Consider the following 16,710-nt stretch of genomic DNA (forward strand, 5'->3'; position numbering starts at 1 on the left):
AAATGAAAAGAATTAAGATACAGGATCTCCTGGCAATGAATATAAAGGCACAAATACAAAAATCTCTGTCTTATTGTACGGAATTATGTAAAGGATTACCTCGTTAGAAATAATATAGCCTAAAAAATATATTATCTGTATGAATTATAGATATCAAATGACAAATACAGGAAATAACAATGCAGCGTAAGATACAGATTGAAGGGCAACCTTCTTTTTATCCTTCTTCACTAGGATAAAATTATGAAGAGGCAAAAATTCTGAAGCTCTTCCCAATACCAAGTCAAAATTCATTTTTCATTTTGTTATTCAACAGATGTAGTCCTAGACATATGCTTTTAGTACTGTGAATATCATTAGAAAGCCAGCAAAATCTATGAAGAAAATTGAAATATAAACACAGAAGCAGAAAAATAGAATAAAATGAAAGTATCAAATCCCTATTAAAAAGCAAAAATAAGATAAAACCAAACTCAGGGATAGTTCTAAAACAACTTACCTCTTACTCTGATAAGAATAATTTGAAATTGACATAATTGACTGATCACAGTAAAAACAAATGTCCTCTCCTAGGGACTGCACCCCAACCATGATGTATGCAGGACTAATATCTACTAAAGATACAGACATCTAAGCCAAATTTTTCCAAAACTTATGCCAAAGAACTGGCAGCATGAGGGACTAAAAGCCTTATTGGCTCTTTAAGYATTCAAGATACTTTTATAGATTCATAGATTTTAAGCTCAGAAGAGATTTCTTGCACTGTAAATCATCACCCAGCAAGCCCTGAAAGGAGGGAATAGCTCCCACCCTTTTCTTAATAAAATTGTACTAAACAACCTGCAGCTAAATTAGAAGAAATTTTTACAAAACAACATCTATCATAAACTCATAAACAATTCTTCAYGTAATAATTCACTACTCTCATAGCAATAACTAGTTACAATCATAGTAAGAAGTTTGAGCTCATTTCCAATCTGTTTTTTTTTTTTAATTAACTTCTATTGACTGAGTCTTAATTTGTCTTTTAATTTAAAGACAAACTATGAACTGCTAAGAACCAGGGAGAAAATCTGTCATGAAGCCACCACTTTCCTTTATTTCTGAAAAGGTCATTGCCTCCTTGGATGGCAAGTTTTTCATTTCCTCATTGTTGATCACTTTTCGGAATCCAGTATAGCTTTTTTTTTTTTTTTTCCTGTATTACCTGTATAATACTTGCACGATTCAGTATGTAGGTGGATTTAAAAAGCCCTAATGAATCATACAGAATCATTAATTTCATGAGATGGTCATCTTTGAGACACCACTAAACAAGAAGCCCTCGCCAAGAGGTGCCTGCTGGGCATTCAGGCCACCTCTCCAACTCCTGGCTGAGCCAAGGTGGCCACTCATGCCCCACACTCATCTCACTTCTTCATTCCCCAAAGGATCCCTATAAACAACCACACAGAAAGAGACTGGGGTCTTTATACATTTGTTTATTTAAATTGTTTAGTACATTTTTTGATAGAGGTCCAGTCCCACGGGGTTCTACCTGCAAAAGATTTTTTAAGTGACTAACTGCACAAAGCAAGAGAGATATATATGCAGGAGTGGGAAGAGGTGGAGGAGAGGGAAGAAAAATAYATATTTTACTGGGTCAGTACTAAAGGTCCAAGGAATATCTACAAATATTTCTGAGCTTGCAAGATAATGTTGAGGACTGAGGACATGGCATATCAGGGTCATTCTTGGTAGCCCCTCAAGAAATTAACTCACCTTTCTCTGTTTTTCAGGCAGATTCTCTAATCCGTCCGGAGACTCCACACAGCCCAGGAGCCCAGGGGCAGAAAGCAGAAAGCAGAAATACTGAATAGTTCTGCAAGGGATCTTCCTGCTGGAGCCAGACAATTCTCACATGCCACAGGAAAACACAAGAGAAGGAAAATATTATTTCATGAGCTCGAGGGAGCTCTGATCATAAAATGGAGTCAGAGATGACATACAAGATACCTTCCTGATTTTAATTAAAATGCACATAGACGAATGTTGCACATTCTTGTCTCCTGGAGCACCTGTGCACGAGGTCAGATGTGTGACGTGGCAGGTGCCTCAGTGACATTCAGAAACGTGAGCTCTTCATATGCTCTTGATTTGCCTGTACGATGGGGTCAAGTCTGGGGACATATCCATTGGATAGGCTTTTTGYAAGAAACAAGGGGAAAAATTAATACATATGGGCATACATATATCTATACAATGTATAAATGAACAGAACAGGATGTATCAAAGCCCATGAGACCCCAGGAATAGCTCATGGCATCTTTGTTGATGGGAGYGGTCAAGAAACCTCAGAATCAAGAGATGTGAAGCGACACTGAGAGGGACAGTCCGTGAACAAAGCAGCTAAAGAGAAGAAACAGGTATATGGAAAACAGTTGCAACATGACAAGATAGAAGCAATACCTTCAATATTTTAGGGAAATATTGCAAGCTCCAAAAATCAGCAGCTTATCATAAAAATCTCAAACATTCATATGGAATTGACCCAATACTAAAATGTTTCTTGTTATCCCAAACCTGTATGAAGGGAGTGAAAACCCATGCCAGCTACAGACCTCCACCTGTAGCTGTAGATTTTCACACTTGGTCATGCTTTCGTGCCCTGTCATCACTGCCCCAGTGAATAAGATACGTTGTCTGTTTACACAGTTTTCAAATACCAATTTCCAKGATCTTCTGCTGCTTGCTCAGGGTTACTCTTCCACAATATCCATAACAGTCAGTGGTTTGTCTGTTACCACATGTTTTAAAAGAGTGAACAATTACAGTTGACTGTGTTTAATAYAAATAAATGTGGCACATATTTCTTGGCTTCCATCACTTAATTAYATTGCCTCCTCTCCCCCTGCCCTTGATATGTGGATGCTCCTTTTTTTCTTTGAAGTATTCAAATATTTCAAGTATACCCAAATATCAAAATTGACTACCATTAGAGGCAAATTATATGGCAGGATGTTTTGATGAAACGTAAGGCATACAACACCCAAGAAACATTGGTAAGGACTACTGGAGGCTGTTTTTTCCCTCCTCTGTACTGTGGAGACTGATATACTCCAAGTATTGCAATACTTGAGAATTTCACCTAGGAATACTCCTTGCTTTTGCAGGGATTTAGCACATCACTGATGACTTCATATCTTTTGTACTGTGGYACATTGCAGCTGCACCATTGTTGTTTACTGTAAATCTGAAGGTTATTGCAAATCTTGAAGGATATCTGAAGGTTATTCTGTGGCTTTAGTGAGCTGAGCTGTTGTGAACCCTCTTGGATTAAATGTCTGCTGAACAGCTTGTCATCTCCAGAGGACTGGACTCAACAAATCAGGTGATTCCTCTTTTATGACTTTGCTATCTAGAACTACTGTTCTGTTCACAAACACAAATTTTCAGCTAGATCTTCCTAGGAGGTCTTTGGAAGTAAATGAGGCAAGCAAAGCAAGAACAGCAAGCAGAGGGCTTRAAGTCTAGTAAGAGAAATGTAAAAAAGAGCAAAATAATGAAATAATTTCAAAGTTGAATTCCACTTCTCCCTTATTTCTTTCCTCTGATAAAGATAGATGTAGCTCTCTTGGCATAACTGGAATTTCTGTCTGTTCAAGAGCTGCAGTTCTTCCAGAGCTACATCACCGAGCCATTTCTGAACGTCAGTTCTCAGGCCTGCTGAAGAGGGAAACCAGAGCGTGTGCCACAGCACAGTACGCTGGAAGGTGTGTCAAGGAGGCAGAAAGACATTCGACCACTGGCTTTTATTCAGCAGAAGGCAAGATTAGAAAGGGAGATGCCTCTAAGACAACTAATAAAAACTATATTTATTTTAAACTCCAGCAACATATTGTCATAGAACAGTCATTAAGATAAAAAAAMCTTTTCTTCTTTCCTCCCTTTCTTCAGCAACTCACTCGGTTTYGACACCGGAACAAATAAAATAAAAATAAATAGTTAATGTTTCAGGATTGTCTTTAAATAACAACATTGTCTTGGAGGAGCGKAAAGCGTGTAGGAAGTGGCCAGTTCTCAAGTCATTCATCAGCTCTTCAATTTCTGATATCTGAAAAAGAAGAAAAAAAAACTCAACAGCTCATTAGCTGCAAACAGTAATAAAATTAAGTACAGTATGGTAGGTAGCAGTTATTGCTGCCCCGTTAGATCTTGCTCAATTTACCATCAAGTAGTATTTAATCTTCCAAGAGCAAGAATTACTCTCAGGCTTCTCCAGTTGACAGAGGTGGTTTGTATGTGGTAACAGAAGGAGAAGAGAAAGCTGCTGTGAACCACTTGATCTGGTAAGACTTCAACACATGTTCAATCTCCTTCCTAAGAAAAAGAGCCATAAAAACAAGAGTTGGGAATTCGAGCCATCCATTGCAACAAGGGACAACCCTGAAGAACTCTGTCAGGAACAAATCCTGGTTGAAGTCAACAGGAGCGTGCCTGAAAGGTTCAGATTTGGCTTCCCAAGCTGTTGAGTTTTAAACAGCTCTTGGCTGTACGCAGGGAGAGATTAGTAACTCCTACACCTTACCTCATYAGTTGCTGTTGCACTTGAGAGCATTCCCTCTTGTCCGAACAGATGTCCAACCACTAGAACCACGTTGGACAGAGTCCTGCATCCCCTCCACACACAACTGCTTCTGTGTCAGTATGAGGGACCAGGAGATCCAAAGGTGAGTGTGAATGAGGACAACTGCATCCGTGAGTAAGACACGTGCAGTCAGGAATCAAGAGCACCGCTGCCTGATACTTGACCGATGTGCACTCRTTCCTTTAAAAAAAATCTGAGAAATTTTATGAAAAATCACATTAAAAGTTATTCTATTCCTTGCCAGTTGTACATTAGCTGGAATTTTATAGGCATACYGAGCCAGATTGTATTCTCTATTACCATTATGTAAATCTGGAGTAACATCATCGACTTCAATTTAATTGTTCTGGATTTACATCATTGTAATGAATACCCTGCAGGAAACCAATTTCATTTTCAAGAGTTTTCTTTGAACATGAAAACCAGCTACTAAATATATTTCCAGTGGGAGGGATTAGGAACATAGAACTGATGTTATCATAGACAAAGGACTTTGATGAATGCRACTATTTTGCTAGGGCATTCACATTTTTCTTTCAAACACTTACTGCACTTTTCATATGCTTGTAGTTCTTTCTCCTTATAATACTGCTCTATTTAGAGATTTATTATGGCAAACCCCCAAACCAGAAGATTCAACTGTTGGAAAGATAAATTTGTTATAAATTTGACTTCCTTTTCAAGGAAAGAAGTCAAATTTATAACAAATTTATCTTTAACCAATGTTTGACTATTTTCCATGAAGAAACATCAATTTCTTTGTTATCAGAAAGCTTCTCTGTGGCCTGTTTCAATTCGCCTATCAAAGAGCAGCAGAAAGGAAGAAGACAATTTGTTCATACAAGGAGGCAACTTTCTCCATAGAGCCACCAGGCTGACCTCTGCAGCTAGACAAACATGATTTTCTCAGCTTTCTCATTTGCTAACGACGGGGGAAAGTAAAGCCACAAAATTTGATAAATTGGTGGAGCAAAAGATGAAGGACTCGGTCTTTACAATGAGACGAACTTTTAGAAATACTACATATGAAGTAGGAATTAATATGGAAAGAAGTAACGGGATAGTTTTCACTCTTGCACAGCTGCTACCTTTTTGCAATCTGAAAACAGAAAAGAAGAACAAGGTGCTGAGTTCAACAAAACACGCAATACTCCTCTCACACCAAAGATGTGAGCGGGGTGAAGATGTGAGCTACCAGCCACAAGGTGTTGAAGACGGCTGCAGAGGGTGCATTTCATCCACCTTCCGTTCAATCCTCGTATCGCTCCTGCTTCCGAATCTTGGCACAAACCACTTCCAGGTGTTTAGTGAGGTTGGATCCACCCAAAACCAAACGGGGAGCAGATGAAGGACGCCCCCATCTTCTCTGTGGTGCTGCAGGCTGGGAGCGTGGAAGCAATTGGGTCCTTCTGAGGTGGTCATGGCCCCAATGGGTGCCGGGGAGGTGCCGTGGGGTGCTGTGAGCCCCTGCTGCCCCTGCTGCCCCTGTTCGGGTGCCGCTGCCTTCACGCCCACTTCAGGTGTTGTTCTGCTCCAGATCTAACATGCCACCAAGCTCTGCCATGAGCCCTGCCTACACACTACACCAGGCTTCGCTTACCTCTTCACAGATTAGTCAGAATTTCATTCCAATTATCCTCCCAATTCTAATAATTAGGCCTGTCAAACACATGGACGGCAGACTGAAGATGTTAGCGTAACAAAACAGCAGTCAGTAGCATACGCTGTTGCTTTGGCACCTTCTGACTACAGAAATGAAGCAAAACACAGCAGTTAAGGTAAGAAAGCAAGCTCCAATTTCCTGTGATGCCATCCTTAGGAAGCAAGGTCCAGCTTCGGGCAAAACGGATGAGTGAGAAGCTTTGCAGAGAGGATGAGCTACAGCCTCAAACCTCTTTCTGAGAAGCTTAACTAACTCCTGATCCAGACTCATTATTTGTAGCCTGCACCTAAGCAACATGAACTAGAAGAGTGAAACTTTTTTTTTTTTTGGTATCAGAACAGACAATTTTGCTGAGTTCGGAGAAATACCTACCCTAACCTCYCCTGTTTTCCTTCCTGCTTATAGCTGAGGTGAGTAACTCACATGAGCACCACATGAAAATGCTGCAAGTAGCTGAAAGCCTTCTGTGCCACTTGAATGCAAATAATGGATGATGATGGGAAAAAATGAGAAAAGTTTTAGTCAGTAGATTTTTTTAAAAAAGGGAAGAAAAACTCAGGAAGTAAATAATGTTGCTAACTCTGCTCTCCAACAAGCCACAGTCCCACAGGTTAAATTTTACCTTGCAGGCAGATACATACCTGTTTCATCCTTTAAACAGAATAAATTTTTTTAAATAAATGAAATTACTATTCAGAGAGATATCAGCAGTTTGTAAGAAAGCCACTATAGCTCCTGAAGGCATAACTTATTTTGGAAAAAGGCATATGCCCCCTAAATCTAAGCACTTTCCAAGCAAACATACAAACAAAGAAATACATATAAAGCCAAAGAGACAGTGACTCCATAGGTCTCAGAGACACAATGTCAGATGTAATRATGTGCCCACTGCACGTTGGGTCTGACCTTTCATATTGTACTWGGATATAATTGTATTTTCAAAAAAAAGAAGTGAAAAAGAAATACATTGGAAGTCTGTTATTCCTCAGAGGTGCAATGAGCTGGCTGTTGCTGCATTCATGGGCAGTGCTGGAAACCAGCTGGACTCACAGACCATTCAACGACAACAGGCTTACGAGCATATTCATTTCTTCTTCAAGTCAGGCTGCTTGGATGGTAAGGCTTTCTTCAACACCGATGAGTTCCAGCAAAACAGATGCTGTGAGATACTGCAGCTGRTATAAGGAGATGAAGTTTTACCTGAGGCAGAAGGCAGTCACTTCAAACACCACCTCACCCAGCATCTCGCTGGGTTTCTGAGCCCTGGGTTTCAGACTTCTCTGCTTTCCAGATCCCAGGCAGGCTTCAAGATGTGCTTAGAGCAAGAGGGACGTAGGTGGGGGGCTCTTTGGTGACAGCGAGCCAGGCCAACCCGTCCTCATGTAAGTGTGTCCATCAACCCATCCTCATGTAAGTGTTTCCATCAGCAACCCCTGCTGGGAGCTGCAGTGCTGGGGGACAACCTGCCCAGCCGTGGCCCAGGACAGTGACGCTGTTCCTAAAGCAGGCTGAGGAACAGAGCTGAGAAACACTCCAAAGATGCAGCATTGCACGAGTGACAGAGAGTAACATCTTTTAGAAGCGACCTGAGAGCCTTGCTCTGTCGTGGGCCACAGTAATTATCATGAAGTGAACATTATGAATACAGAATTAAACAGGTTATTGGATGGAGCAATCATTAATTAGTGCTCTCTCCTTCAAAAGTGATTTTCTTCTTCAATCCTAATGAAAAATTACTTACCTTGTTTACATCCTCCACCCAACCACTTACACACAAGGACATACTAACCACGGGACATACTAACTCAGGCTACTATACATTTAGAGATCCTGGATCTGTCCATTTTGTTCTGTTGGAAATTTGTCTGGTAGAAAGAAAATAAAAAGCAGACATTAGCCAACTGTCTGCAATTAGTAGGCAGATGGACAAAACGAACACTCAGTGTGTCCTCCACATTACTTCACTTTAATGCATCTCCTAGGTATCCATGATCTATCTGGCAAACCCCCAAAAGAAACATGGAAGCTTTTTTGCATTACATATGTCCTTTGCAAGCATGGAAAACTTGTTTTTAACTTGGCTAAAAATACACAGCATAATAAAAGTACAGCTTGCTAACTCAGAAAAATATTTTCCCATATTGCTTCGCAGGAGCCTTGTTGTAGAGCATTTACACATCAGCAATGTATGTCTTGTATACTGCAAAAGCTCTGTCCTGCTAAAATTAATATATATGTAGATGGCTGCACCTGTACAATGTTTCACTGACTTCAGCAGAGTGGATGCAAGGAGAACTGCTGTGAACATGTTGTTCTTATGGGAGCATCAGGTCCTTATTATCAACTTAATAAATGCATCTCTATAAAGCATGTTTATACAAACACACACACATACATATATATATACAAGCACACATACATAAGACTATGAAAAATGATTTCCTGCTTCTATATCCTTTTTTTGGTAAATAGTAAAACCCTTTTAGACCAGTTTTTTAAGTTGATGTTACAAGTTGGCAACTACCACACATAGTATGTGGCCTGGCACACAAGGAGAGGTTCCGAGACATTCCCRCTTCCTGAAGCTGAGGCTTCAAGAGAGTAAAGTCACACCGTCCTTTGAAATGTAACCCCGTTTAAACACTGTTTTCAAATGTCTTTCAAAAGTCAGAACATTTTCAGACAGTTTTCAAAATCGTATTCTAAAGTGGTTCAACCAGCAGTTTTTAAATAATATCCCCCGATACACTGGAAATTTGAATTAATATTTCTTCACAAGGTTCTCTAATCTCCAGTTATTCTTCAGKCCTTTCAGACAAGGAAACTTCACCAGTTAAGCTCCAAAAACTAGATTTCTTAAAACGGACTAGTGATTTTTTTTGTGCACATTACAGAGTCCTGTAAGATTTCCAGAAAATGTTAAGTATCCATGTTTTGAAATTCAAGACTCTCACAGAATGAGCAATCTATCCAGCACACTTTCCATACAGCAGAGGCATTTAAGTGCTTAAAATGGGTACTTTTATGTACTGTAAAAATGGCAGCTCTACAAACAACTAACTGCTTTCAAAAAGCATTTGTCCACTAGGTGTCAGATACGGAATGAAAATATAATGGGAAAAGTACCATTTTCCCAAATGCTTCTTCTGATCACATCATACATATTTCTGCAGCACATCCAATATAATCAATCAGAATCACCTTGTCAAATGGTGGAGACCACAACCACACATATAAAGGAAATACTGTTCTTGAAAATAGTGTTGAACAGCCAAATACATACAACATACTTGGATAAAAATATGCTTCTTTCCAGAAAACTCCTGAAGAAAACATATGATTTGGTGGAGGCAGAATGATGTGGTGATAGCTTTCCACGAATAGGGAACCTCTCGGCGYTCCGTGGTTAGCTAGGTTAGCTCTGATGTGATAGGATGAGTCATTATCAAACCCAGAGACAGGTTTGAAGAGATGCAAGCTGACCACAGAAAGGCTGGTTAGTGGTTAAATAAAACATGCATGAGGCAGCATTCAAAAAGGTGCTCCAGACAGGGCAGGAAAGGAGCACTTGAGCAAACAGATCTCCCCAGCTTTGCCTTTTGCCTGTGGGTTTCACAGGAGCATTGACTATCTCAAGCAAACAATGTCCTTTGCTGCCTAAATGGGTCACAGTAGAAGCTACAGCACTGAATAATGTATTGCTTGCTGGAACGATAGGCCAAGAACTTAAAATGTATTTCCCTTCCCTTACGGACTTGATATTTTCTTCACTAACTTCTCTTGTGAGTTTTCTCAACTTTTTTCCACATAAAGGTACCATAAGAATATTAAACTACAAGAAGTGGCCTATCAACTTGGTATTTGCTAGACATTGCAGGTATTATTTCTCTCATAGGGAAAGAAGACAACTCAAGGTTACTCTAAATGCATTTGCTTACACTTAACTCCCAATAATGTGATTATTCAGGTCTAGTCCTGTCCAGTAACTGCATAGCTGGGAATGGCTGGAGGTTGGATGCTGTGTTACAGACAGCTGTCTCTGTGCTGTCCTGAGGGTGCACAGTTTCTTGGCTGAGTTTTCCCATAGACCTCAGAGAATCCTCAGATGACTTTGACAAACAACCCATGTATTTGAAATATTTTGGGTAAAAGGATATGTGAGAGGTGGATCCTAATAAATTACAGTACTCTGTGGTTTGCTAATCCTACCCCGTATATGTGCCCATACGAAACACTGAGGTGTTTCACAGTCTTTTTCACTTCTAATACACTGATGTTTGTTGTTGATCTGGAAAAAATATATAGTTTTAAATTTGCAAAGAATAAATTTACCTGTAAAATAAGAAATCAGTCACAAAAACAATATTATTTTACTCTATGCTCATCTTCTAAACCTCTGACAAAATTGTGTTTATCCCAGGAGTGTGTTCATCCTGAAGTCTTCACTCCATACTTAAAAATCTTTACCATATACTTAATAAATCACATATTTAAATGAGCTGTAAACATCAACACAAGTTCCATTCTAAGACAAAAAGAGAAGGTAAATTTACATATTGTTGGCAGTACAGAGTGAGCAGGATGACAGTGAGTGATGAAAGAATATATGGATGTGGGAGCRTGTGATGAAAGAATGTGTGGATCTGAGCTCTTTATCAATTTGCAGAACAACAAAGAATACAAAGGCTTTGACTGTTACCTCAATTCATTGCAAAGATTTTAACACTTTAAATATCTTTTTTTTTTCACCCAAGAATATACGACAGTGCTGGAACTGATAAAAATTGAACAATTTCTTGGTCTTTTCTTAGTTACAGTAGAATTCCACATTAAGATTCCTCCCCCTTTCCTCAAGCTTATTTGTGTATTTGCAAGAATAATGACAGAAGCAGCACTGGACCTCAGGCAAAAGAGYCCCTGTGTCTATCAATATTTAGGCGACTGGCTTATGAGAGGATTGAAACAAGGTACCCTGGAGCAAATGAGGATCCTGCTTATATTAGTCAATTTGGGATGCTCTGTTCAACTGTCCAAGCACTGAGTAAATCCAGCACTTCAGAGCGTATACACACACTAAGGCTAGAGCTATTCAGAACATTTCCAATGAAATTAAAATGTACTGAAACAATAATATTCCATGAAGCTAMCCAGTTTCTGATAAAGATTTTATGGAGCAGGTTTGGGGACACAGTATCTGCCAAATAGAAATGGTCAAGAAAGAGAGTGACTAACAGTCTCCTACTTGCTCTACCCTCTTTCAACCCGCCAAAACCAGACAGCTGAGCTAAAAAAACATTTCAAGCTTTTATTTTTGCTCCACAGGCAATGAAGACAGGAATTAAACATAAATAACCGCCATTCTCTAGATATCAGTCACATACAATCCCTCTCTGGATCCACCTGGAAAAAGTGATTTTTCCTATCACTCCTATTTTAAAGTCTTGCAGAAGATGTGGCCATTCAAATACATTTATGTTGTCTGGTTATTTTATAGTGTAAGCATTAATAGTAATTGAATTCACTACATTATATTACTGCTATGGGAAAATTGGTAATCCAGTTGTGACAGATCAGGCTAAAATCAGGAACTTATCACAAATGGGAGCAGAGCAGATCAATGGATAAATTCTGCTATATAGGCCATTTCTTTATCCTCCTCACAACATGCCCTCATGGCAAATACCTTCCCATCAAGCAAGSTTTGCAATCTGTAGGATCTATCTTCATCCACTACACAACCACCACTTCCCCTTCCCCACATAATGGGAACTACAGAGAAGGGCCCGCAGGGGATTGCAGCTTCTTAGAGCAAACTTGTCAGTTTTAATTCAGGTTAGGTGCCTGCATAACACAAACGATCAGGAAGGAACCAAATCAGCTCCTTTCAGATGATATAATTCACATGTAGGAATTTCCTTGGGCATACACATAGTTAGCATTCAAATAGATTCATTCTATGGATACGCAGTACATGTAATGAGATGGTCATCTATAAATATATATACATATATATGTATTGTAGTATACTTACATATATATGTGTGCATGGTTATACAGAATGGATAATGTAGATAAAAGAACTGGTAAAATTCATGCCTGATAGAGAACTGCCCTGATTTTTGTTAGTGTGCAAGAACATTATATATGCATATACACACATTTACTCTTATGTACACACATAAACACTTAATGTATGTATGTATCATCTATTTGTAGCAGAGCATGCAAGTCTGTGCACAGCATTTGAGAAATGATGTGCCACACATCACACACACTGCATTAAGTGCTTAGCTGGGAATAACCCTCGGTTTGGCCTTACAAATCTTTTCCTTTTCTAATCTACACACTTCATATCTGGAGCATGTGGAAGCACCTTACCTTGCTTCCATTTTCTCTTGCCTCCCGTTCCATCTTGAGATCAGAAATTAGCAGAGTCTTGTATTTGTTCTTTCCATTACTGCTGTGATCATCTAGTCTGTATTCTGAAGTCAGCTGAGCAGAGAGGGGACTGTCACTCAGGTTCAGAGGCTGCTCATCCTGCTCCAGATTTGCTTTGCCATTACTGTTGGTTTCTGCCATCTCCCTGCAGTGTGTTCCCCCTGAAGCATTGGAACTGTGTCCCACGGTCTCATTGCCATTAAAACTCTCTGCGGCTGAATCATCTATTAAGAAATATATATTTTCAGTCACATGCCACATCATCATCTCTGTCCAGATCAAACATAATTTATACCTTCACAATGTTTCTCAAAATAGAATTACAACTGTTTATATGATTACTTGCCCCAGTACATTTCTGCAAAACGTGCACACACATCCCTCCACATTTTCAAGTAAAACCTTCATGCAAACCCATAAAACATTACTACAACTTAACGGAAATGATCCGGGCTGACACCTTGGTGCTATTGTGTACACAAAAAGATAAGTGTCACACAGGATTTCTGGGGACAAAGTCTGTCTGAACCCATCTGTCTGTCCATATGTCTAGGGAGCTATTTAGAGTCTTACAGCAGGCTTGTTACGATAGCATCGCGTATTCCTGAAGCCAACAGAAATGTACGTGGAATTGGGAGAGAAAGCAGCTCTCAGAACACGTCTGGGAGGTGCAGAGCAGCCTTTGTCACAGGAATAGGTGTCCTCCTGCACAGCCACGGTGAGGGCGTATCTGGCACTCTCACTGTCACACTGGGGAAGCTGGCTCCTGAAACACAAACCTGCTCTTCGTTTTGTGCCTGTGCCCATTCGCTTTGCTCATGCATTTCTGTGTCATAATTGATTTAAAATACCACCTGGTAACAGATTAAACTGCAGTCTGAAAGTAGTGTTTGAAAGCTTGGAAAGTGTCACTGCTACCCCCAAGACTTCACAGCTGAATTGTATGATTACGAGGTCTCTTTACATACTCTGGGAGTTTGAGTTCTGTGTTTGTCAGGACCGTGCTCAGGGGCACCTACTCAGCACTTCCATATTCCCCAAACAGTCTTTCGGCCAACAGAGCTATCTGGAAAAAACGTACATCACACAGTGGAGGATTTGGGAGCGGCATTTGGCCTTCAATTTGCTTACTCCTCATTCTCTAAAGCACCTCCTGCATGGCTGCTTGCATGGAGGTGCAAACACCTCCACAGGGCTCTACAAGACTATGTTTATCACAAATAGCAAAGCTGGAACCAAAACTGGGCAGTATGCAGCCAGGAATGTGCACAGATTGATCCTGGAGAAATGGGATGACACAGACCTCAATATACGGACACCTTCATAAACCAGCTGCTTTCAGACCCTTCTAATCTCTTGGAAAAGAAATAAAAACATTCATATACACACAGAATTTAAAAAATAAATCATGATACTTTCTTTAAAAGATGTGCTCAGAGATACTCATGCTTGAAAATAGATGATTAATCAAGTTGTTGACGCTCCATCATTGATAGAGTAGAAATCAAGTATTCACTGTCATCAGATCAGAATTTTAAACACTAAGAAAATATTGTATGAATGGATAATAATCTAATTCAATTAAGTACTCAAGAGAGCTAGAGACAAGTCATCATACATCAGTGTCTTGCCTGCTGTACACATCCAGCAGTGCTGTCTCATAAAGTTTACAGGAATGGCCCCACATGTTGAAGATAGTTCTTCATTTGGTTTGTTTTTTAAACCTGTAAAAAAATCCTGTTTCATGAAAATACATGCAGTCACATTTTTAAAAGCTTTAATTTAAAAAAAAAAAATTGTTTTTAACCGAATACTTTATAATTAATGGTTGCAAAAAAAAATTGTACTGTGCTGTTGTATCTACCATATCATTTTATATTATCTCTCTTATGAACCTAAATACAAAAAGGAGACACAACATTTCCGGAACAAGACTGTTAAATGCACACAACAGACCTGCTAGTCACCAACCCAGCTTACAAGAGGAGCAATGGAATCATTTTGCTTTAAAACCCTGGGCCTTCCTGAGGACTTCAGTGGCATAAATGAATGAGTTAGCCCTACCTTTATACCATGATCTGAGACCTATGTTTAGAGGGAATAATACACTTCAAAGGTTAAAAATTCTAAATGGGATTTCAGAAAAATATACATAATTTAATCATAATTCTGAACTAGAAAATGGTATGGAAAATTCTAATACAAGGCCTTTTTTAAAGAAAATAGCTACATTACAAACCCACTTTAAAAGGTGTGAACTATCCAAAAGAAGGTCAGTTTTCTTTATTTAAGAGAGAAACAGTTTGCTTAGTGCTGATGGGTATTTTGAGCTGTTACGAGGCAACTGACTTCTGGATTATGAGTTTGACAAGTGACAGCTAGATCCCAGTTAATTGAGTCAAGCACTGAAGTGTTGTTGACCAAGTGCAGGGTGCTCTTCTCTGCCCAGGGCCAGACCGAGCCACAGTAAAATCCAAACTATAAGTTTGGGCTTGTAATAATAAACAGTAATGCTATTAATGCTCTTTTTTCCCCCCTTTTATGATAATTCATCAACAATACAAATGTGTATGAGAGCACTACAGTGTAAAGGGAAAAAAAAGAAGTGATTTTTTTTTAACTAGCTGTACTGAATTATAACCACTGACCACTCCTAGCCTTAATAAGCGTGATCGAATATTATAATACTTTGAAACAATAATACATGGTTTACTTTGGCTTGTCTTAACAAAATGTTAGTTACTTGATGATAAACTTCAGTTTCTACTGTAAGACTATATAAGACTCTTGTGTATAGTTATGGCATATCTATATACTACACATGTGGGATACCTGCTGTCGTTTCACCTTGCCTGCCAGAAATAGGAGTTGGCTTTTGCCAGGGCAACATTCAGAAGAGCTGCTGTGCTTCCAATCACGCTCTTGCCAGGCAAGCATAAATACATATTGCCATAAAAGAAATATCAGGGGGAAAAAAAAGCCATGTTTTAACACTGATAGCTCCTCRCGGATGTTACCAAGGTAACTAAATTACAAGGTTCAGTCCAACTCACTTCTGGGCAGCTGGAGCATTGCTACAACAAACCAGGTTACGTGAAGCCCAAGGCCGGGCTGCTCTCGCTGTACCCAAAATGCAGGGGCGGCAGGAGGCTCCCGGCCAGGAAGGGAGGTGCACGGCTGCATCCCGGGACACAGACCCTCCGCAGGGGCGGGAGGTGGGAAGCTGCCTCCGGCCTCTGCCTGTGAGCGAGCCGGGCTATCCGCCTCGGAGGGACTGCACACACAGGCGCGCACAGGGTGTCTTTCTCGCGACCCCACGGCACGACAGCYGGCCACCATTTCCTTACCAAGCGGCCCTTCCTCCTCCGCGCCGCCGAGGCGGCAGCGCAGCTGCTCGGGCAGAGCTGCGAGCAGGCTCGGGAAGCGCCCGGCCCCCCGCATCCTCTCAGGCATCCGGCCGCCCGCGGGGACCCTCCCTGCTCCCGTGCAGCCAACGTGCGCGTGGCYGAAGGGCGCCGCGAGGGCCGGGGAGAAGCGGGTTGTGTCGTTGGAGCTGTGGGCAACATGGCGCCCCTGGAACCCACTGCGCCCGTGTGGCAGTTGGGCGCCTGCCTGGCGCCGCTCATGGGTCACCTCCCACAGCGGGTGGGCACAGGAGGGATGGGGCAAAGCCCCACCGGGATCCACTGGGCCGGGGCAGGTTCTGTGGGGCCTGCAGCTCGAGACGAGGAGAGCAGCAAAGGGCAAGGGCTGCCCTGCCATGAGCRGCAGGCCAGGGGCGGTCGCAGCAGTGGCTGAGGAGGAGCTGGCCTCTTCCCCTCTCCTCAGGGGCATTTCTAAAACATCTAACATCATCTAGCATCAATTTTGATACTTCAGCCTGGAAAGGGAGAGCTTGACTACAAAACGTGCCATGTGYGTCGCTCCTCAAAAACCACGCATGCTTCTCCCCTTACGGACTCCGTTCCAAGGACCCAAAGCT

At 40.8% G+C, this 16,710-nt stretch overlaps 1 protein-coding gene across 3 annotated transcripts in view; it reads right to left on the bottom strand.

Moving 5' to 3' along the window:
• The window catches only part of NOL4 (nucleolar protein 4), a 177,495-nt gene that overhangs the window by 61,355 nt on the left and 99,430 nt on the right, over positions 1-16,710 (bottom strand). For all 3 annotated transcript variants that reach the window (XM_026051609.1, XM_026051610.1, XM_026051608.1), the window contains exon 6: positions 12,669-12,952. In XM_026051609.1, the coding sequence (XP_025907394.1) occupies positions 12,669-12,952 (284 nt within the window). The remainder of the gene's footprint in view (positions 1-12,668; positions 12,953-16,710) is intronic.

The sequence above is a fragment of the Nothoprocta perdicaria genome, unplaced genomic scaffold (assembly GCF_003342845.1).
Source record: "Nothoprocta perdicaria isolate Ctin4 unplaced genomic scaffold, notPer1 scaffold_77, whole genome shotgun sequence".
Lineage (NCBI taxonomy): Eukaryota > Metazoa > Chordata > Aves > Tinamiformes > Tinamidae > Nothoprocta > Nothoprocta perdicaria.